The 20,427-nt window shown below is 47.2% G+C and overlaps 7 protein-coding genes across 7 annotated transcripts; 3 read left to right on the forward strand and 4 right to left on the reverse strand.

The window, feature by feature from the left end:
* Nucleotides 1-516: 516 nt before the first annotated feature.
* Nucleotides 517-3,129, forward strand: MICPUCDRAFT_14494 (uncharacterized protein; the record flags this gene model as incomplete). Its single annotated transcript, XM_003055975.1, has 3 exons — nt 517-1,402; nt 1,460-1,669; nt 1,895-3,129. Coding segments are annotated over 3 exons (2,331 nt in total), but the record flags the coding sequence as incomplete, so codon positions are not given.
* An 81-nt stretch (nt 3,130-3,210) lies between these two features.
* MICPUCDRAFT_64497 (uncharacterized protein) lies at nt 3,211-5,107 on the reverse strand. The gene has a single exon (XM_003056369.1). It carries the CDS (start codon nt 4,956-4,958, stop codon nt 4,206-4,208), a length of 753 nt encoding a protein of 250 aa, XP_003056415.1. The 5' UTR covers nt 4,959-5,107; the 3' UTR covers nt 3,211-4,205.
* A 712-nt stretch (nt 5,108-5,819) lies between these two features.
* On the forward strand, nt 5,820-6,794 carry MICPUCDRAFT_31521 (uncharacterized protein; the record flags this gene model as incomplete). Its single annotated transcript, XM_003055976.1, has 2 exons — nt 5,820-6,545; nt 6,586-6,794. Exons 1-2 carry the CDS (start codon nt 5,930-5,932, stop codon nt 6,792-6,794), a joined length of 825 nt encoding a protein of 274 aa, XP_003056022.1. The 5' UTR covers nt 5,820-5,929.
* A 271-nt stretch (nt 6,795-7,065) lies between these two features.
* MICPUCDRAFT_49434 (uncharacterized protein) lies at nt 7,066-8,719 on the reverse strand. Its single transcript, XM_003056370.1, has one exon. The coding sequence runs from the start codon at nt 8,220-8,222 to the stop codon at nt 7,212-7,214; it is 1,011 nt and encodes a 336-aa protein (XP_003056416.1). The 5' UTR covers nt 8,223-8,719; the 3' UTR covers nt 7,066-7,211.
* Nucleotides 8,720-10,255: 1,536 nt separating this feature from the next.
* Nucleotides 10,256-12,333, forward strand: MICPUCDRAFT_64503 (uncharacterized protein; the record flags this gene model as incomplete). The annotated part of the gene is made up of 3 exons (XM_003055977.1): nt 10,256-10,576; nt 10,645-10,689; nt 10,837-12,333. Exons 1-3 carry the CDS (start codon nt 10,529-10,531, stop codon nt 12,331-12,333), a joined length of 1,590 nt encoding a protein of 529 aa, XP_003056023.1. The 5' UTR covers nt 10,256-10,528.
* A 1,706-nt stretch (nt 12,334-14,039) lies between these two features.
* Nucleotides 14,040-14,786, reverse strand: MICPUCDRAFT_64508 (uncharacterized protein). Its single transcript, XM_003056371.1, has one exon. The coding sequence runs from the start codon at nt 14,482-14,484 to the stop codon at nt 14,062-14,064; it is 423 nt and encodes a 140-aa protein (XP_003056417.1). The 5' UTR covers nt 14,485-14,786; the 3' UTR covers nt 14,040-14,061.
* Nucleotides 14,787-15,615: 829 nt separating this feature from the next.
* Nucleotides 15,616-18,321, reverse strand: MICPUCDRAFT_24904 (uncharacterized protein). Its single transcript, XM_003056372.1, has 2 exons — nt 18,099-18,321; nt 15,616-17,959 (listed from the first exon to the last, which is right to left on the reverse strand). The coding sequence occupies exons 1-2, from the start codon at nt 18,207-18,209 to the stop codon at nt 16,529-16,531; spliced, it is 1,542 nt and encodes a 513-aa protein (XP_003056418.1). The 5' UTR covers nt 18,210-18,321; the 3' UTR covers nt 15,616-16,528.
* Between the last annotated feature and the right edge of the window lie 2,106 nt (nt 18,322-20,427).

Consider the following 20,427-nt stretch of genomic DNA (forward strand, 5'->3'; position numbering starts at 1 on the left):
GGGGGGGGGGGGGGGCGACCCCCTCCCCCCCGCAGCACCTAGTGGCCTATACAGTGGGGTAGTACACGGGTAGTACTACCCCCCCCCTGTGACGCCTTCTCCTTCGTGTACAGTATAGTGTACGTGTAGTACTGTACAATACTCGCCGAAATTCGGAAGTGGCAGTCAAAGTCTTCTCAAGGAAAGTGAATAACCGTACGATTTGCACGTGTTCTAAGTCGGGCAACCTGATACGCGCTCATGCCACAAATCGCGACCAGTGCATCGGCATGCGTGGCCACATCCGGCTATTCTGGTGGGAACACTACCATTTTGCTTTTATTACCGTTGCAAGACGTGGAAGGAAGTCGTGGTGAACGCAGTCTCACAGTAGACCAGCCCGCCCATTCTACCACGATTTAAACTTTTCCAACAAACCATACGTTCCGATGGACAGGTCGAATCTGGATCGCGCGCCCCAATATCATTGGAGAGGGTCTCATCGCCGTTGTGCGACCAGGCACACTTCAGTCCTATTTCACGACGGTCGGTATCAGCAAAAATGCAGACTGCGTTGCTGCAGTTGACAACTTAGGTAATGTGGTTTTGCTTCATATCCGGAGAAATAGGTTTTCACTATTGTCGCGGGAGGGTAAGGCGGGGACGTCGGTGGCCTTCGGTGTATCCAACGAAGTCTATGCTGCCTTCACTGACAATGTCATCCGCGTCTACGACAAGGACACCGGTGTTGTCCTTGCAACACTGAAGGGCCATCGCAGCCGCATTACGCATATTGAGGTTGGACCGGGGGGGGTATCTTTGCTCTCCACATCTGCTGATGCTGTCTTCTTATGGGACGCTAAGGGGACATACCGCAGACGTTCTCTGAATGGTGGGCCCCATCGTGCATTTTTTGCGCGCTTTGCAGGTGAGTCTGGAGACCGCGTCATAGTAGGTTTTTGTGATGATTCCATGTGGGTCTGGACGAAGGATTCTTGCGAGCTCATTTCCAAGCTCCATCTGTCTCTGCAAAAAAATGCGACTCCAGATCGAAGGTGCGACTTGTGCAAATCTATCTCGGTATCGTCTAATGGCCGTTACGTCATCACCACTAGCAATTCCACTGTTCTGTGTCTCTGGAACATAACCAGTAGCCAACTAGAGCACTGCATCGAGTTGCCGGCAGCAATAAACCATGGATCAGGAATATCATTCATTTATGGTGGAAGTGCCGCGCTGTGTGCCTGCGTTGACGGCACTCTTCGTGTAGTAGATCCCTTCAATGGGGTGTTGACGCACACCATCAAGGTTCAAGATAACACAAAACTTAACTCTGTTTCTATGAGCGTGGAATCCGCTGGTAGGTATGCTGCAGTTGTGACAGGTACCAGTTCACTTCGATTGTATGACCTCCACATCCTGTGTGCAACACGTCAAGATTTTCATCCAAGGAAACTTCAGCTCTTTCAAAAGGGTGTAGTGGCTACGAAGGATGCAAACGCCAGCGATGCAGACCTGAAGACGGCGTATGCTGACAATCCAATGTCGACTGCTACGCCTTCACCCCCTCAGTGCGATTCAATATTAGAATCTATATTTTCGCCGCTAAATCGAAAATGTTTCCTGCACGGTGATGATGCACGTTTAATTGTTGGAAAGGCGACGTTCTCCAACCAGCGTGGTTCACTTGGTGCCCCACCTGGGCGTCGGACAAAGCTGACAAAAGCTCGTTGCGGACCTGGCTGTGTTGCTAAGGCTGCCCCAGCATCGTCTCACGCTGCTGCTCGATTCCCACTTCCCGACATTTTTTCAGTGTCAGAGGTTGACGTGCATCAGTCGAGGGGCGGAACACGGGCAGTGTCTTCCTCTGGGAATGGTGCACACCCCATACTTGGTGGCTCCAGGGAAAAACAAGTTAGTGCAGTCGGCACGGTGCTATTGCGAAACCTTTTGTACACATATGGGGAATACCCTAGGAATCACAGACTAGCCATGTGGCGCAAACTGTTATCCCTGCCCAACAATGAAGAAGCTTATGCAGCGCTCTTGTCCAAGGGAACCCATCCAGCGTTTGCTGAACTCCCACGTAGATTTCCCACAGCAGATAGGTTGTTATTGGCAAGGCTTCGACGTGTCGCCTCTGCGCTTGCGCACTGGTCTCCCATCTGTGCAGAAGCAGTCGTGGTACCTGGGATGCTATTTCCGTTCGTCAGGACCTGCAGGGGAGATGAAGTGTTTGCATTTGAAGCATTAGCCACTGTATTGCACAATCATACGCGAAATTGGTTCAGTTATTTCCCAGATCCGCCCTTCGTCTTGCTGAACAAAGTGAATTCTGTTGTCCAGAACCACGATCCTGAACTAGCACATCACTTGGAAACCTTTCCTGGTGGCCTTCACAACGTCGCTTGGCAACTTCTTAGTACCTTGTTTACCGATGTCACAACAGCTGATGAGTGGCTGCAGCTGTTCGATCACATACTCACGAACGGCAGTGATATGCTTCTGTATTTGACTTCGGGATTCATCATCACCTGGCGTGATACTTTCCTCAACGCACAAACGAGTTCGATTACTTTACCACAACTATTCATCCGTGAATCGGGAGTCAACGTGCCCCGTCTCTTAGGCATTGCGTATGAACTACGTGACAGTACCCCCTTAGGTTCCTTGACGGCCGACTCTAATTTGTCGCATGCAGAAAGCGTGTCTGTCTCTGAAACAGGTCTTACTAGCTTTTTCGTAATTCCCAAAGGCTCCACCTACCCAGTCTTTGAAGATTTTCCTCTGCATGCTTTAAAAATGACCCTCGATAGACGGGAGCGTGTCTGTGAGGATGAACACATGCTAATATCGCACCAGAACGGGGTGACGACTCTATCTAGGCGAACCGACGAGTTGCACTCCATGGAAATGGGATGGGAATCGGAGGCTGCTTTTTTAGCTGCCAGCGAGGATGAGTGCAAAAGTATTCGCGTCAACTTGCAGCGCACTGTGTATTCAGATTTAAAGCACTCAGAGCGAACGGAGCGCGCTATACGACTCCGTCAGCTTGAGATGATCGAGGGCGCGTACCAAGCAGCTCTACGACAGAAGAAGAACGAGTGGATCAGTGAACTGGAGAAGTTGCGCACTGAAGTCAACGAGCAACGGGAAAGCTTAATGGTACATACGAAAATAAATGGAGAGAAAGACCGGATTCACATCATGGAAGGCCAGACACGACAGCGTCTGATGGCGCTCGAATCAGAATTGAGAAATGAGGCAGAGCTATCAAGCGCGGGGGAAGAGGTGACAGAAGGGGAGTTTATATTGAAAAATATGGAGAAGGAAACCGTGTGCATACAAGTAGGCGAGTCCCAGAACTATAATTCGAAGACGGCGAGCATTGGTGAGAACCGCGACGCCGTGCGTGCATTGACTTGCTCAGGTAAGTATGACCATCTTAGAGGTGTTAGGGTGCCGTGCTCAGAAATTCGTCGTGAAACGCACGAACACCCGCCTGCAAGATTTGCGTCTCTCCCTGCTGTTGTGGACGATACGGTGGCAGTGTTGGCGGTGCTCATGGGCCAAATGTCGACAGCTGGAACAGTCGATCCATCGGCATTCGAGGGCATATCTCCACGGAAACGGCATGCACTACATGAGGATGATACTTCACTGAATAGTTTAATGTCGGACTCATCCATCAGTGGTGTATCCCCAGCGGGTTCTGACTCCTCATAGGGTTGAGTGCTGACAGGTACTTCTGGAAGTACCTTCGTACTTTCGAAAGTACTACTTCTGTAGGTTGTTTCCTGCCGATGATAACTTTGATATCCCTCACGTGCCAGTGAAATCACGTACCTTCGTAGATAGTTGTAGTGCCTCACAGATACCAGAGTATTCAACTTGTAACTACAACTTTGCGTATGCGACGTTGTTAATCTTAATAAGATCTTGCTTTAACTGTTTTCCTTACAGTGTGTCCATTGAAACTTATCTGTGGATACTCTGTTGAAAAGTTGACGACAATTCTGTGAAAAGCAATAGGGTCTTTCAAATGATTGGAGGACGCCGGATCTTCCCAGCTCGAAACTATATATAGAACGGATATATATATATATACAGTAGAACGGATGTGGCCCGAATGCAAACAAAAAATGCGACAGCCAGACCCTCATTTTTCTTTTTCAATGTCTAACCCTCTGAAGACAACACCACGTTGTGCACGATTTTCTCGAAATTCACACGTTACTGGCGAAGTTGCCGTCAATCTCATACCTGTCACTGCGTGTTTTCAAAAACGCCTTTAACTTCCACATCATGTTTCTTGGTTTTTTCACCTTTCCACCTAGCGCGGCAATGTGTGTCCTCGGGTGCCTCTTCAAATATTCAGTGACTTTCTGTGCATAGTCTTCATAGATTTCTTTCATATTTGGTGGGGTGCTGCAAGTGCTAGCATTCAAATGCGTGCCACGATCCGTGCTTGATTCGAAGCGCCTATCCGTTTTTGGATGGGCAACTGGCCTGGAAATATGACTCTGGTGTGTCTCATTCTTCGTGACATTCTCCTTTGCCCTTGAATAATCTTCGTCCTCAAAAATGTTCGACTGAAAGCTTAAACTCTCCTCTACTTGTTTGGGTTCCCCGAACATTTGCAGCGTGGATAATGCCAGACCCTCAACAGGGATGCTTTCGATGTTGGAGCCACCCGACTGTCGCAACCCTGTTACGTGAAGTTGGTTGGTGCCTGAGTTGCTCAGCGTGAAGTTGACATCGACCACTAAATCCAAACTGGCCTGCGCACATTTATCCAAATCAAGGGTACATAAAACGTACTCTTCGTCACCGCGACGAAGAATAAGAGAGTTGCGTCCAGAAACAGCGTCCACAGGGAGTGCCACCTGCGTCACGTGTACGTACTCATTCCTCTCGTTCACTTCGACGTGTAGCTTTTTCTTCGAAGGAATCGCGGCGCCCCAGAACTCAACAAACATCTACCAGCTCGAAAGTGGAATCAGCAAGAAGATGCCCGGCGTTGTAGGGCTATACGTGTATATACATAGCCCTACAAGTATTACACGAGTAACTGAGCTCTATCCCGTCGGGGCAAAACATATGAACGAGCACGAGCAACCCTCTCACACATATCACACAGTGTGTGTGTGTGTTATTTCAAGTCTCCGTGACGTGCAGTATCTACAACGTAGGGATAGCTATCTACAGTACCTTCGAAGGTACTTTCGTACTTTCGAAAGTACGAAAGTACCTTCGAAGGTACGAAAGTACTACGAAGGTATCTAGCTAATAGCGTTATTACGAAGGTACGAAGATATTAGCTAGTAGTCTACGAAGGTATCTCCTCGTACCTTCGTATCATACGAAAGTACAGTACCTTCGAAGGTACAGTACTTTCGTACGAAGGTACGAAAGTAGAAAGTACACGTCAAGTATGAAGATAAATATCTACAGTACCTTCGAAGGTAGGCCCTAGCTAGCTAGCTACAAAGTACGAAAGTACTAGCTAGCTAGCTACTTTCGTACTTTCGTACTTTCGAAGGTATTATGTTGTAGGCCCTATACTTTCGTACGAAAGTACTTTCGTACTTTCGAGAGTACAACGTTGTACTGTACCTTCGAAGGTAGCTAGCTACGAAGGTATCTATCTAGCTAGCTAGCTAGTAGGGCTACATGTAGCCCTACAGTACAGTACCTTCGTTCGTACGAAAGTACTTTGAAAGTACTTTCGAAAGTACACGTACTGTACTTTCGAAAGTACTTTCGTACCTTCGTACAATCGTACTTCCGTAGCTTTTTTATGACGAAGGTAGTTTTACCTCCAAACGGTAAAGTGAATTAACTCTCTCAACTTCGGAGGTATCGTATCATTTACGTCCGTCGAGCCAGGACTAGATATCTAATTGCCTGAACGATAGAATTGGCGCTTATTGATTTTTTCCTTGTCATCATGACGACGGAAAGAAGCTTTGTTCGCGAAATTCCCGAAATTCCTCTAGATAATAATGATAAAAATGATACGTCGAAAACGAGGAACGATGTAGACGTGGAAAACGGTAGAGGGGAACGCTTTCCGGTCAAGCAAGCGAGTTTTGGTCAAGACACCGAAACATCTGAAGACGCATCTTCCGGTAATTCCTCAGCTGAAGAGGATGAACAGTCTTGGATATCTTGGTTTTGTGGTTTGAAGGGAAACGAGTTCTTTTGCGAAGTAGACGAAGAGTACATCCAGGACGATTTTAACCTCAGTGGCCTGAGTACTATGGTTCCGTATTATGATTATGCACTCGATCTGATACTCGATGTGGAGTCCCCGAATGACGATATGCTGACTGAACAGCAACATGAGCTGGTCGAATCTGCCGCGGAAATGTTATATGGTCTTATACATGCTCGTTACATTCTTACAAGCCGTGGTATGGTTGCCATGCTTGAAAAATACAAACAGTGCCATTTCGGGCGTTGTCCACGGGTTTACTGCAACAACCACCCTTGCCTGCCAGTAGGAACATCTGATATTTTTAGGACAGCCACGGTAAAAACATTTTGCCCGAAGTGCGAGGCAAGTATTATTAGTTTTCTCCGGTGAAATTTTCGATCTGAAAGGTGATTCCCAGGACATTCATTTTCCAAGGAGTAAATATCAGGGAAATATCGATGGTGCATATTTTGGCACCACATTTCCCCATCTTTTTATCATGACATATGGATATCTGAAGCCCCAGAGGAGCTCAACCGATTACGTGCCAAGAATTTTTGGCTTCAAGGTACAGCAGTGCCTTCCTCTCTTAACACTAACTTACACTGAGGAGTGAACACTTCGCACATTTCTGACAGATACACGCCTCGAATGACACGCTGGCTTCGGTATCCTGCCAGCATCACCGAGCTGTCGCCTAATATTTTCATTCTTCCGGTGGGTACTCGACAGTGTGCAATTGAAGTCTGGAACAAAGGGGAAAGTGTCCTGTCAGGAGAACGACAAAAAGAACAGCTGTGTTCTTCAAGCTGGGTTCGTGCAGCCAGTAGGAGTAATTGAATTAAGTTTGTCTCGTTTTACTGTGGCTAAGATGACTCGTTGTCAAATGTGTACAGATATTTACTCGTATTCCAAGCTCCTCTCTTGCTGTGCGCCAATTGAAACACGTGCTATCGACCAGACATAAACAGAAAGGCCAAGGGTATTTCTTCAAGTAGTGTTCGGATACGATTTCATTATGCTAAGAGGACAGTTACGCATCCCATGGCCATGATCTCGATGTGCGCCATGTCGAAAAAGAACAAGTTTTGCTGTCCACAGAGCAGCTCCTTCTTTGTGCTGTTGAACTTGCGTTCACATCTACCTTCGAACTAACTTCCCTGTCGGGCTTCGAAAGTACTTCACTGTCGACCTTCACAGATTTACTTGCAATCATTTCGATTCCGGGCTGCGGAAACACGCGTAATCCTTTTAAGTGAATTCTTAACGCCTGGTAATATATAAAAATAGCAATACGGTGTGGAGTGCATGCATGCGTGAGAAACCGTCTCAACCCGGCTCGCTCACTACGAGCTCTTATTGCCCCTGTGTCCAGTTTTGCTGTCAGCGACGCTTCAAAGTATGTGTTGACTAAATGTGGGCCAACGACGCTAACTCGCACGGTTAACACTTGTTTCGGATCCGAAGCACTGATGTACCAATCACCGAACATGTCCATGTACGGAGAAACATGTACCGATTTGGGCACTAGCTGACCTGATGGATCGAAACTGAAGATGACGCGCTCATTCCAAGGGGTATTTGTGACTTCGGCGAGGCATAACTTCAGCGCCTCATCATCAGTAGTAGTAGATGCATTTCGATTTTCATAGCAGTAATAAATGCTTATTGGATTTTGGGCATATCCAAAGCTCCAGGGCACGGTTAAGAGCCGCACGCGTCCGTTTGTTCCACAACGCGCGCGTGCCTCAACTGCAGTCAAGTGGTCGCCAGCCTGCCCACTCCCAGTGAACCAACCAGGAGGCGAGTCCAAGTCAACAACGGCAAACCGTAACGGGTATGTGAAGGTATTCCGAATAGGACGCGTGCGTTCGTGAACGACACTCCCAAGAAAGAACGAGACTCCTTCGTGGGACTCAACTATCCACGTCTGTGGACGCAGGAGTGACAGGAATACACCGAGCGCAGCACGGGCAGAATGCCAAGTCAGTGTCCACAAGATGCACGCCACCTGAGCTGCTTGAATCAACAATTCTGATGTCATGCCAAGGATGTCTGCAGCAGTGGTGTCACTCTATTTCCGTGGGAAATGGTCGTACAGTAGCAGATTTCGTGATTTCTGCGTCAGCGAGGCTCACGGAGGTCCGTGAGGTTCTGTCGCTACGCTCAAGGTACGCCCCCGAAGTCTCATGATCCCACTAACGGTGCCTCCACGTCGCGTCGCGTCGGAGGCTAAAATCGAGCCCAATACTCGTAGTGAGATACCGCCTGGCGTTGGCGTTTCTTCTATGATACACATCCTATCATGTACGAAAGTACTTTCGAAAGTACTTTAGTACTTTGAAGTACAGGTACACGTACAGTAAATACGAGTACGTGTAGCTACGACAGACTACACGTACGTGTACAGCACTGCTACTCCTCAAGACTGCTACATGTGGGGCTACGACTACACGTGTACGTGTACACGTACACTACGTGTACTATCGGATGGGTTAGATAGAGCTCAGTCTTTTTGTAATCGGACATACACACTAGTGTACGTGTAGTTGTACTGTATGTACCCTGGCTTTCTGTTTCGCTACACGTGTAGAATGGCCCGTTTTTTTGCCAATATCACGTAACCTTAACAACTTTCCGGGCATGTGACTTTTTTGTCTTGAAAAATGCAAACCGCACAGCCGTCGCGGTGAAGCCGAAGACGCTTGATTGAGGAGGCTATGAGGAGGAAGATGTTCTGGCACGACGGCGTCGCGCTCGCGCACGCGCTCGCCCCCAACCCCCCCCCCCCCCGCGCCGCCGCGCCGCCGCTTCCGCCAGCTGAACGCGTCGACGCCCTCCCCCGGCGCGTGCGGCGTCCGGTTGGTCCCTCGCGCCAGCAGCCGCCGACACCGCCGGCATCGGATCTACACATGTACGTTTTCGTGTCTTCACACGAAAATCTAGCAATTAAAAAAAAGGCCTACATTCTCTACGTGTACAGTCCTTCACAGGGATAGGAATGACGAAACGGTGTAGAGTACGTGTAGTCAGGGTCATCAGAAATTTGGTCTGGCTCGCCGATTTCCCGTGTATTTGGTCTGCCCCCGAAAATCCCCCGAAAATCTGGGAAATTACCGTACTCCCAAATTAGGAAACCCCCCCGTAGTTTTGGGGTACACGGTACAGTAGTGTACTACAGTACGTGAGACTACGTATAACGTGTACATGTACACGTGTACGAAAGTACTTTCGTACTTTCGAAAGTACGAAAGTACTTTCGAAAGTACGAAAGTGTACGTTTTAGTGTGTCCGAAGAAAATCTAGACGTACACGTGTAGCCCTACGTGAGTCTCCTACGTGTACTGTACGTGTACACGTACAGTACACGTAGTCACGTACTGTATCTCATAGATAGCCCTATGAATAAGTACATTTGTACACGTACTTCCGGAAGTACACGTACAAATATTTTCGAAAGTACTTTCGTACTTTCGTACTATTTTTTCCATAATAAATGTACAGTACACTGTACAACTACACACCTACACAGCTACACACGTACTTTCGAAAGTACTTTCGTAAAGTACGAAAGTACACGTGTACTGTACACGTACTGTGATATTTATCATAGGGGGAGCCCTAGCTAGATAGATACCTTCGTAATTTATCTATTTCCGGAAGTACATGTAGGAGTCATGTAGGCAGGGTAGTGGCAGGGCTGTTGTAGCAGCTACGAAGGTAGCTACCTTCGAAGGTACTCGTACCTTCGAAGATAGCTAGCTAGCTAGCTAGGGCCTACGAATCGAAGGTACGAAGATAGATATACCTTCGAAGATAGCTTGGTATGATACGGAAGTACGAAAGTAAGTTGTTATGGAAGTACTTTTCGTACGAAAGTACTTCCGTATTCTATCTTCGTACGGAAGTACTTTCGTACTTTCGTACTTTCGTACGAAAGTACTCCCGTAGTTGTACTCCGGAAGAAACGGTTGACTTTTTAGTGATACGGGCCTACGTATACTTCCGGAAGTACTTTCGAAAGTACCTTCGATATGAGACGGGAAGATAGATAGCTAAGTACGCCACACTCGGTCGTCCGCCGATCAAAGCGCGCTGCGCATATTTCTTCCGTATATGCAATTGCTGCGCGGTCTGACAAAGGGAGGCGAATAGCACTGGACAAAACTGTTCAACTGGTTTCGTCTTGTGCGCTTTTGAGTATTTCTAGCTCTTCTCTTCTGTGACATCAAGTTTCGTCGATGCACGCCCTGTGCTAAAATAGGGAAACGTACCGTTCGTTGCGTTGATGCTTGACGTGTCTTGTTTCTTTGTGCCAAAAGAATATCAATACAGTTGCGTATCTCTGCGATGTTATCCGATGAAAGGGAAACAAACGGCCCTCAGAACTTCGAGTGGGTGCGAAAAACTTGTTCTCGGTTTTGATATTTCTTAAGTGTTCAAACTCGTTTCTGGTTTATATACAGAGCTCGATCGAACGTCTGTGCGCTGTTATCTCGGTTCGATTCAAGGTGAGCACGGCATTTCTCTCGGAGAAAACCCTGGATTTCTAGTTTTGAAAATGGGCAAAATAGGCGTGCACTTCACGAACTAAAAGCTATGAACTGTGTACTTCAGACCTCCAAGTATGATTTCCTCTTCGTCGTCTATTCTTGCAGGAGCCAGCTTTCGACACGTCTCTGAAAACTTCTGAGGTCCTAATTTCTTACAATCCTAATGACGATCTTGCAAGATTGCTATCATCGCTCCTAGCAATTAAGAGCGCAGTCAATGAAGTAGTCTACGCCCATTATGTTGGTTTTCATCGCTCAATATCAAAATATGCTGATATTGTTCATGTTTTTGACCACATCCAGCAGATTGTAATGTCCATGAGTTCGTCATTCACCACTGCAAGAGGATGTCTACGCTGTGAAAAGGGCAGCTTCATTGAACACACGAGAGCATGGGTTGAAACTATTACTTTGCAAGATTTAAATTATAGACTCCTCGAGGTCCTGAGTGTAACTTGTTTTCCAGAGAGGACACGCTTTTTTCTGTCCGGCGGTCATTATCTACCTGCTGTCGTGCTTGCTGTTGAAACCAACTCAATATTCGCCGATCTGTGTTTTCATCGTTCCGGTTCTGTTTTGCAAAATATTTTTCAGGAGTACTCAACTCACGCGAAGGCAATATGTAAAGCGGTTTCAGCAGAGCTCACTAGTGCTGTATTTCTTGGGCACATAAAGAATACGTGTAGTTCTTCCTACCATTTGAGCCTGTTTACCAAAGTACAACCTCGTAAAAGTCAGTGGGGTGATATGTTAATTGCGTGCTCGTCTGGGAAAGAATTGATAACTTTCTTTGGCAGACTTATGGGATATTTGGCAGGTCAACTAAGTTCAGATTTTTTTCTCTGCCCTTGTTCTTTTGTACTAGACGGGGCAGGACATGAAACCCTTAAGATTTTTCACAGGGAGCTTTTGCAGTGTTGTCACCGTAATCTGCTCATAGATTTCTTTGCCAGCAAAGTCTTCGCGCATCAAGTGAACTGTGTTCGGCTTGGACAATATCATCTTGTTCTTCAGTCTGTTTTAGAGCACATCCTCAACTCTTATCAAGTAATCCTCGCGAACATAGGGCAGGTCAATGATCTTAGAAGGGAAGTCGTCCAATTCAACTTCATTTCAAACGAGTTTCACCAGAATATCTGGATTGATGTAGCTCGAGTTGTTGTCGATGCCCTCTCTAAAACGCTGGATAGAACCGTCATGAACCTCAGTGGATGCACATTGTCGAATATTTTTCGCTGGGAAATTTGCGATTTTGAGTATGGACTCAACTCAGCATTTTCTAAATCAGGTAATGGCCAAAGGTTATGCCTATTTAGAGATGCTGATGAGCTTAGATCATTCACTTTTCAATGGAACCGTGGTCGCAAAACGATGTGCGAAACCGAGAAGTCGAAGAAACCGTACCACGTCGACCTATGTAAGAAAAGCTCGGGCTTCCAAGCCAAAACTATGGTTTGCCACTTGGCTGAAGTTACTCGAGCGGCTCAGCGGCTACAGCGAACATTGGGTTTACCAGACTCACGCACGCGTGGGATTTTTGATGAGTACTTGGCATGGACTATCCTTGTCAAGACTTCACAGCGCTTAACATGCGATGCATAATTTGTGGTGCAAAAGGTCTTCAGGATATGCCAATCTTTGTCTACAGGAGTACTTCGAAGGTAAATATTTTCTGATCTTCAGGGAATATTTTTCCTTTGCAATTCTGTCCGTGATAATTCCTGTGAAGGTTTGCGAAAAAGTTTCGGGTGAAGTTTTATGCGGATCTCGCAATTCATCGTGCAGCGTATTACGAACAGAATTCTCACCAAAACAGCCGTTTTATAAAGACAAGAAATATTTTTTCGAAGTGCGAAGTTTTCTTCCTGCAACCGTGAGCTCTCCTCCTCCAGTTCAAAGACCCTAAGCCGCAAATGTTGAACTCGAATTTCTCGTTCTTGTGCTTGCGCCTTCTCGCTTAGTGGGATGCAATGCGTGTTCATCTGATTTTCGCCGAACTCCTTTCAAGTTTCTAGAAAGAATCTTTGTAAGTTCGTGGTGTGGAAACTTCTCTTAGCCAAAGCATTTACCTTCGTAGGGCTAATGTAGCCCTCGAAGGTACGGAAGTACTTCCGGAAGTATGACTACATGTACACGTACAACGTACTTCCGGAAGTACTTTAACTATGCTGTACTTCCGGAAATAAAAGTTCCGAAAGTATCATACTTCCGTACTTTCGAAAGTACGAAAGTAAGTAGCCCTACGTGTACTTCCGAACAACGTGTGCCACTCGTGTGCCTGCTACCTTCGAAGATATTTCCGGAAGTACACAATACACGTACAGTACAACTACTGTACTTTCGAAAATAGTTTACACGTACAGTACGTGTACCTTCGTACCTTGGTAGGCAATAAATAGTGATACGGAAGTTGTACTGTAGGGCCTACTGTAGATACAAGATAAAGTACCTTTGGCTACGAGGGTATTCTATCTTCGTACAGCGTTGTACCTTCGGAGGAAGTACTTCCGTACTTTCGAAAGTATTCTATTTCCGTAACTCCGTAGTGTACGTGTACGTGTAGTTGTACTTCCAAGACTCTTCCAAGTACGAAAGTACTACATACGGAAGTACGAAAGTTCCGTACTTCCGAAATATGATACGTGTACAGCTGTACAGTACACGACTACACGTAGTTGTAGTACTGTACCTTCGCGTATGCCCTACGTGTACTGCACAGTATTTAGATGGCGAACTGATACCGCTGTAGGCTGTACGTGTACGTGTACGTGTACAGTACTTCCGGAAGTACTTCCGGAAGTACTTTCGTACCTTCGAAGGTACTTTCGTACGTGACTACGTTGTACAGTAACGGTGTAAAGCTGTAAACGTAGATAAAATAAACGTTGTACGGAGTACGGAAGTACAACGTGGTACTTTCGTACTTTCGTACGAAAGTACTTCCGGAAGTACAACGTACACGTACTTTCGTACTTTCGAAAGTAATCTTCTCGTACAGTTCTGTACACGTACGTGTACTGTACACGTACGTGTATTTCCGGAAATATCTATTTCCGTACTGTACTTTCGAAAATAGATAACAACTTACTTTCGTACGAAAGTACAAAATGATACTGAAGTACTTTGTACTTTCGTACGTGTACAGTACACGTACTATTGTACACGTACAGCTGTACTGTAGTGTATTTGTTGACCGGATTAGAGAGATCACGAATGCTGATTGCTGAACGTGCCACGTCGACAACGCAACCCAACTACAAGAAGAAAACCTCCTCGCGGCGGACACGAAGCTCAGTCGTTGCACTGGTATCAAGTCGACCTTAAAGTTCATTACCACATGGCTACGCATGCTGCATTTGCGAAACTCTCGGCTGGGGCGGTTTCTTCAGCGTTCGGACGCACTACCTCATCCCGCGTCGCAACGATGTTCGGGTCTGCTGACCCTAAAGTTGAACGCATGCTCCGAGGTGCCATGGTGGCGGCTGCTGCGAGGTTTGGCTCGAAGCACCAAGCTGAGATCAGATCCGTACTGTCCGATGACGCTGCATTCACTGGTCGACGTGACGCACTGAAGAAGGCATTGCTCGGGGTGGGGCAGCCCCCCCTGGAACTATGTATAGCTTGTTTCTTTTCGCGTGACTCCTTCTTCGTAGTGCGCACACTTACGTCTCGAAATTTCCACTGCAACGCAGGCAGCAGCTCTTTTACCCGTTTCTGAAGCATCTGCTGCTGATGATCAAGGCGTGGCATCATCTCGCATGTCTTACTCGCGTTTCTTGGTGAGTATTGACACTTCGACAACCCCTTCCAATCCACAACTCCTCCGTGTATTGCTCCAGTTGCGAAACGAACGCTATTTTCCTTATCGCGATCCTTTTTCTCAGATTCCCATTCGTCCCTCCTGAATCTTTTCAACTATTCCACAGGAATACCTTGATATAGGAAGAGTTAAGAAAGTTGATTTGTATGAGAATGGTACCATCGCCATAGTTGAGGCGGTGTCTCCTGAGCTCGGAAATCGCGTGCAGCGTGTGCGCGTCCAGCTTCCTGGTACGTCCGCCGAGCTCCTCGCCAAATTCCGGGAGAAGAACATCGACTTTGCCGCTCACACGAACACGGAGGATGGCTCTGCCGTATTCCTCAACTTGCTGGGTAACCTCGCGTTTCCTCTTCTACTCGTCGGTGGCCTTTTTCTGTTGACGAGACGCAACCAGGGAGGTGGAGGGATGCCTGGCGGCATGGGTGGACCTGGTGGCAACAACCCAATGGCATTCGGAAAATCCAAGGCCAAGTTTCAGATGGAACCTAATACTGGTGTGACATTTGACGATGTAGCTGGTGTTGATGAGGCAAAAAATGATTTCATGGAGGTCGTCGAGTTCCTGAAGCGCCCTGAACGGTTCACGTCTGTTGGGGCAAAAATTCCAAAAGGTGTCCTTCTGGTCGGACCACCGGGAACAGGTAAGACCTTGCTCGCGAAAGCCATTGCAGGCGAGGCAGGCGTTCCTTTTTTCTCCATCTCTGGCTCAGAATTCGTTGAAATGTTTGTTGGTGTTGGTGCATCCCGCGTCCGTGACTTATTCAAAAAAGCCAAAGAGAATGCTCCGTGCATTGTTTTCGTGGATGAGATTGACGCTGTCGGTCGTTCCCGGGGCACCGGAATCGGCGGTGGCAACGATGAACGTGAGCAGACACTAAATCAGCTTCTCACCGAAATGGACGGCTTCGAAGGGAACACCGGTGTCATTGTTGTGGCCGCTACCAACCGTGCTGATATTCTCGATCCCGCTCTTCTTCGACCGGGACGCTTCGATCGGCAGGTGAGTGTTGATGTTCCTGATGTCAAAGGGCGAATCGAGATCCTAAAGGTTCATTCTAAAAACAAGCGTCTTACTGAAGACATTGATATTGAGACCATCGCAAAGCGCACCCCTGGATTCTCTGGAGCTGACCTTTCCAACTTACTTAATGAAGCTGCTATTCTGACTGGGCGTCGTGGCAAGGAAGCCATTGGCATCTCTGAGATAGATGACTCAGTTGACCGCATCGTCGCAGGGATGGAAGGCACTCGCATGACCGATGGAAAAGCAAAGTCTCTTGTTGCCTATCATGAAGTCGGACATGCCATCTGTGGTACCCTAACACCTGGTCACGATCCAGTTCAGAAGGTAACGCTCGTACCGCGAGGTCAAGCAAAAGGGTTGACATGGTTCATTCCAGGCGAAGATCCATCTCTTATCAGCAAGCAGCAGATATTTGCGCGTGTTGTCGGTGCCCTTGGTGGTCGCGCAGCAGAGGAGATCATTTTTGGAGCTGCTGAGGTTACCACTGGCGCTTCAGGTGACCTTCAACAAGTTGCTAGTATGGCAAAGCAAATGGTCACAACCTTTGGAATGTCAGACGTGGGCCCCTGGGCTCTTAACGATCCTTCTTCACAGGGTGGAGATATGATCATGCGAATGATGGCCCGCAATGCGATGTCTGAGCAGCTTGCTAATGACATCGATATTGCAACCAAACGTATTGCTGACGAAGCATATGCTGTAGCACTTTCACAAATCAAAGATAACCGTGAAGCGATCGACGTGATTGTTGAAGAGCTACTTGAAACTGAAACTATGGACGGTGAACGGTTCAGAGAGATACTATCTCAATTTGCTGCAATCCCTGACGAGAACATTCCCCGCGAAATCGTGTTAGTGTGAAAAACCAGTAAACATTTCAGTTTGTACATATCACAAATCTTGGCAGTGACGCTTTTCGTGAGATGGTTTTCGCCCTACTTAAAGCGCACACATCATGGAACCCATAACCTCAGGGTACCCGACATGGAGAAAGTCGCCAATACAGCACGGTGAGGATGGTGACAAATGCCCAGGGGAAGCTCATCGTGAGCCAGGAGCAGTTTCTCAACTTCACTGCTTTTCACTGAAAAAAAAATCACGTTTCCATCTTCCCTAAGGATGTAAATCCAGTCGCATTTCGGCGACACGACACACGACACGAAGTCTCCTTTTCCAAGTTTGCAACTAAATGACTGAGCGACTTGCCCACGCGAAGTCATAACATGCACAGTGTTCTTCGTAGTACACACCACGAATTGACCAGGAGAGTTGTTGAGTGGAATAATACATTTTATAGCTGCCCTTCTTCCTGACGAGTCCAAAACAGGTGGATACAACTCCTCAATGATTTCCATGCTCTTGGAATCCCAGACTTGAACTATCCCATCTAGTGTGCCTGTTATGATCTGAAACCCATTGGTAGTGTACTTCGCATCTTTCACAGTGCGTTCACTGGACAACTCCTTCAACATTTTTCCAGACTTTATTCCATGTATGCGAACAGCACCATCAGTTGAGACGCTCAAAAGCTGACTACTGTCATAGTTGAATACCACAGAGCAAATCCCTTGAGGGTGTGCCTTTTCAAACTTACGAATACATTGTCCCGTATTGACTTGCCAAACCTTCACTTCTCCGTCCAGAGAGGCTGATACCAACAAGTCACTGTTCCTTGAAAAGTCGAGTGCAAGAACAGAAGAACTGTGCATAAAAAATAACTCCGCCTCTTGGTAGTGAAGGTTTCGCTCAAGTTTCCCTGAGAACCAGTTCCATAGTTCTACGAGGCCATCCACTGAACCCGTGGCAAGCAGTTGACCATCTGAGGAGAAACATGCACACTGAGGACAAGTTTTCAATCCGAAATTTATGGTGCAGTGCTCGGAAGCTGGACAAGCCTCAACTGCATCCACTATGGCTGCATTTGCGCTGCGAAAGAGATCGAAAAAGTGATCAGGCGATAATTTATTTTTCTCCCTTTGCCACTTGAGTGCCTGTCCTATCAGCGTTAACATTTGAGAAGGGGGCGCAACTGTAATCTCCCGTAGTAGTGTTTTTGCCAAGGACGCTCGGGGTATCTTTTTCGGCAAATCAAAATGATGATTATCTATGTTCGATCGAGTACTGCACTTCACCAACCGCTCAAGTTTCGCAAAGCGAGAAGGTTGCTCCTGACGCATGATATTCATCACCTTGGTTTGCATAAGTAAAAAGACTGTGTCAAACTCCTTGAGATGAATCATTTCCAGTACAATTTGTTCGACTAAGTCCTGAAGCACCTGTTGGGGCAAATGAAGTTGAGAAACCTGCAAAAGAACCTCATCCCAACGCCCATGCATTATGTTGTCAGTGAGTATTTCTCCACTGAATATTGTGTTCAGAGCAACCTGGGTGTAAATAAAATTATTTTGTCAGGTAGAATTCGCAACACTCTACAAAATAACGCGTGGGGTTGTTCACATTTTAAATTACAGAAACTATCAGTCGGGGTTGGATATGATCATGTGGAAATTCAAATTCAGACACCTGACATTCGTCTTGAATAGCGTAGTAAGACTGCGTGAGTTCGTTTTCTCTGCAGAACTGGAGAATAACTTTTACGATGTCCGAAGAGTCGACCTCCAGTTTCTGAGACATGGTGTCAAGCGCAACTTAGAATGGTGACTTAGAATGTTGCCTTCAGCACAAAAGTGCAAAGTTCTGAAGAGCCGGAAAATATCTGATGATCATCCGGGCCACTGGAGTTGTGGGAGGCGAAAGTGAGAACGACGTTGCCTTCTTATAAACTGTCTTTGACACTGTTCAACTCGTAGCCCTACGTGTACAGTACACGTACTCGAAGTACAAACGTACGAAAGTACTTTCGTACGAAAGTACAATACGAAAGTACTTTGTACTTTCGTATCAGCGCCTCCGGCGCTTCGGCCGTCGGTAGTTGGGAGAAGGGGCCCGGGAGCGTATTTAGTCTGAAGAGTACGAAAGTTCGCGTACAGGCTAACCTGGTGAAAGGCTCCTCCGCGTTCTCGCGCGGCGTGTCGTCGGGATTCCTTGGATACAGCCGCCCCATATCTCCGGCGCGCGCGCGCGAAAGTGCCGCTCCCGCGCGGCGTCGTTGTCGTTCGAGGACGACTTCATCGTCACCCCGAGGTGCAGTTTCCGCGTAGTAGTACGAAATTCGCGTACTCATTTCAGACTAACAGAGGGGTGGGATTTTGGATACGGGGCGCCAAACGCGTATTTATTGGTTGACATTTTCGTCCCTAGGTCGTGAAAAATGCCAGTCGCCGTCGCCACGTCCAAGAGAGAGGAAAAAAAAAGTTCCTTTTTCCACCCTGGCGATCAAAACATACAACCCAGAAGGCGAAGTTTCACCGCTGACGATAAGTTTATAAACCCTTGCGCGTCCGATGAAGTCGTTGCGGGCTCAGCCCTTAACCCGATCAGATAAAACCTTGAATATTCGACTAAATCTGGAAGCGCGAGCCCGATCAAAATTAGGGCGCTGCTTTGGCCGCACCGCCGAAACGCACGTGATTGGTCGAAATTTCACTCCCGGAGGCCGGAAGCGAGCCCAGATGGGAGAAAGTGCTAAAGCACTTCCCCCAAACTGTACGTGCACGTGTACACGTGTACGCGTACGTGTACCTGTACGTGCAACGTGTGTAGCTGCGTACCTTCAGGTACGAAGGTAGGCGGCCAAGTTACCTTTTATTCGTAGTATGTACGTGTACAGAAGGTAACGTTGTACTCTCAAGTACGAAGGTACGAAGGTACGAAAGTACTTTCGTACTTTCGTACTTTCGTACTTTCGTACGAAAGTACACATAGTGTGAAGTGTGAACTGTAGATAGCTAGATACGTCCTGTAAAAAAATACTTTCGGTACTTTCGAAAGTACTTTCGTACTTTCGAAAGTACTTTCGTACGACTTTCGTACTGTACGTGTAGGCCCTACCTGTATAAAAAAAGTGTGCGTGCAACAGTCGTGCAACCCGTTGTACGTGTACTGTACGTGTACAGCTGTAGCCCTAGCCAATGTGGCTATCTAACACAGCGAAAGGATATTATTAGAAAGGATGACGAAAGGTCGAGCGCGCGGTTAGCTGTAACATCGCGCAGAAGCCGTTTGGGGATCTGTAACTGCACAGCATATTAGATGACATCCTCCGCGAGGTGCGCGAATTGACCACGTCCGTGTCTGAGTCGTATGCGCAAAGCATAGACTGGCGCGATCGCGTCGATTTGTAAAAGAGCAACTTTCTTCGCAGCTACAGCCTCGACCCGCGGAGTTCAACTGCCGACGCAAGAGATCGTGTTTTTCTTGCGCCGCGCGAATTTTGAATATGCGCTAATGTGTTCATGCGATATACTCACGAAGTTTTTTTACGTTCGGAACTATTTCCACGAAGTTTCGACGTCGCGTACGCGAGCTCAGGAGACGGCAAATGTTTCGTAACGCCGAGTCTGTTTTGCAAACGACGAATCTGTGCGCCGGGACAGCCTGATTCAGCGCCACAGTTGTATAAAACTCGCTGGAATGATCATTTACGCTGCCTGGTTGATGTTCGCTTTGACGCGCCGGCCGCATCCGCGGCGCGCGCCTCTCTAACTGCCCTCCCGCGGTGCGGCAGTTCAAAGGATGAGCTCATCCTTTTAAAAAACGTACTACTGTACGCTCTGACAAGTTGCTCATTTTTAACTGAAATAATAATAGATACTAAAGTACTTCCGTACTTCCGTACGTGTACAGTAGGTCAGTACACGTACGTAGGGCTATGCCAGTGCATTTGCCACTCATTAGAGAAAATTTATTATTCCGCCGTCGCCGTTTTCGGGGTGAAAAACAGCGACGATAA

Source organism: Micromonas pusilla (genome assembly GCF_000151265.4).
Source record: "Micromonas pusilla CCMP1545 genomic scaffold MICPUCscaffold_2, whole genome shotgun sequence".
Taxonomy (NCBI): Eukaryota; Viridiplantae; Chlorophyta; class Mamiellophyceae; order Mamiellales; family Mamiellaceae; genus Micromonas; species Micromonas pusilla.

Excerpts from the sequence above, each read along its gene's own strand:
- MICPUCDRAFT_64497 (XM_003056369.1), bottom strand. The coding sequence starts at position 4,958 with ATGTTTGTTGAGTTCTGGGGCGCCGCGATTCCTTCGAAGAAAAAGCTA.
- MICPUCDRAFT_49434 (XM_003056370.1), bottom strand. The coding sequence starts at position 8,222 with ATGACATCAGAATTGTTGATTCAAGCAGCTCAGGTGGCGTGCATCTTG.
- MICPUCDRAFT_64508 (XM_003056371.1), bottom strand. The coding sequence starts at position 14,484 with ATGATGCCACGCCTTGATCATCAGCAGCAGATGCTTCAGAAACGGGTA.
- MICPUCDRAFT_24904 (XM_003056372.1), bottom strand. The coding sequence starts at position 18,209 with ATGTCTCAGAAACTGGAGGTCGACTCTTCGGACATCGTAAAAGTTATT. Across the intron at positions 17,960-18,098 it reads CTATTCAAGACGAATGTCAG|GTTGCTCTGAACACAATATT; the intron begins GTGTCTGAATTT and ends ATTTACACCCAG.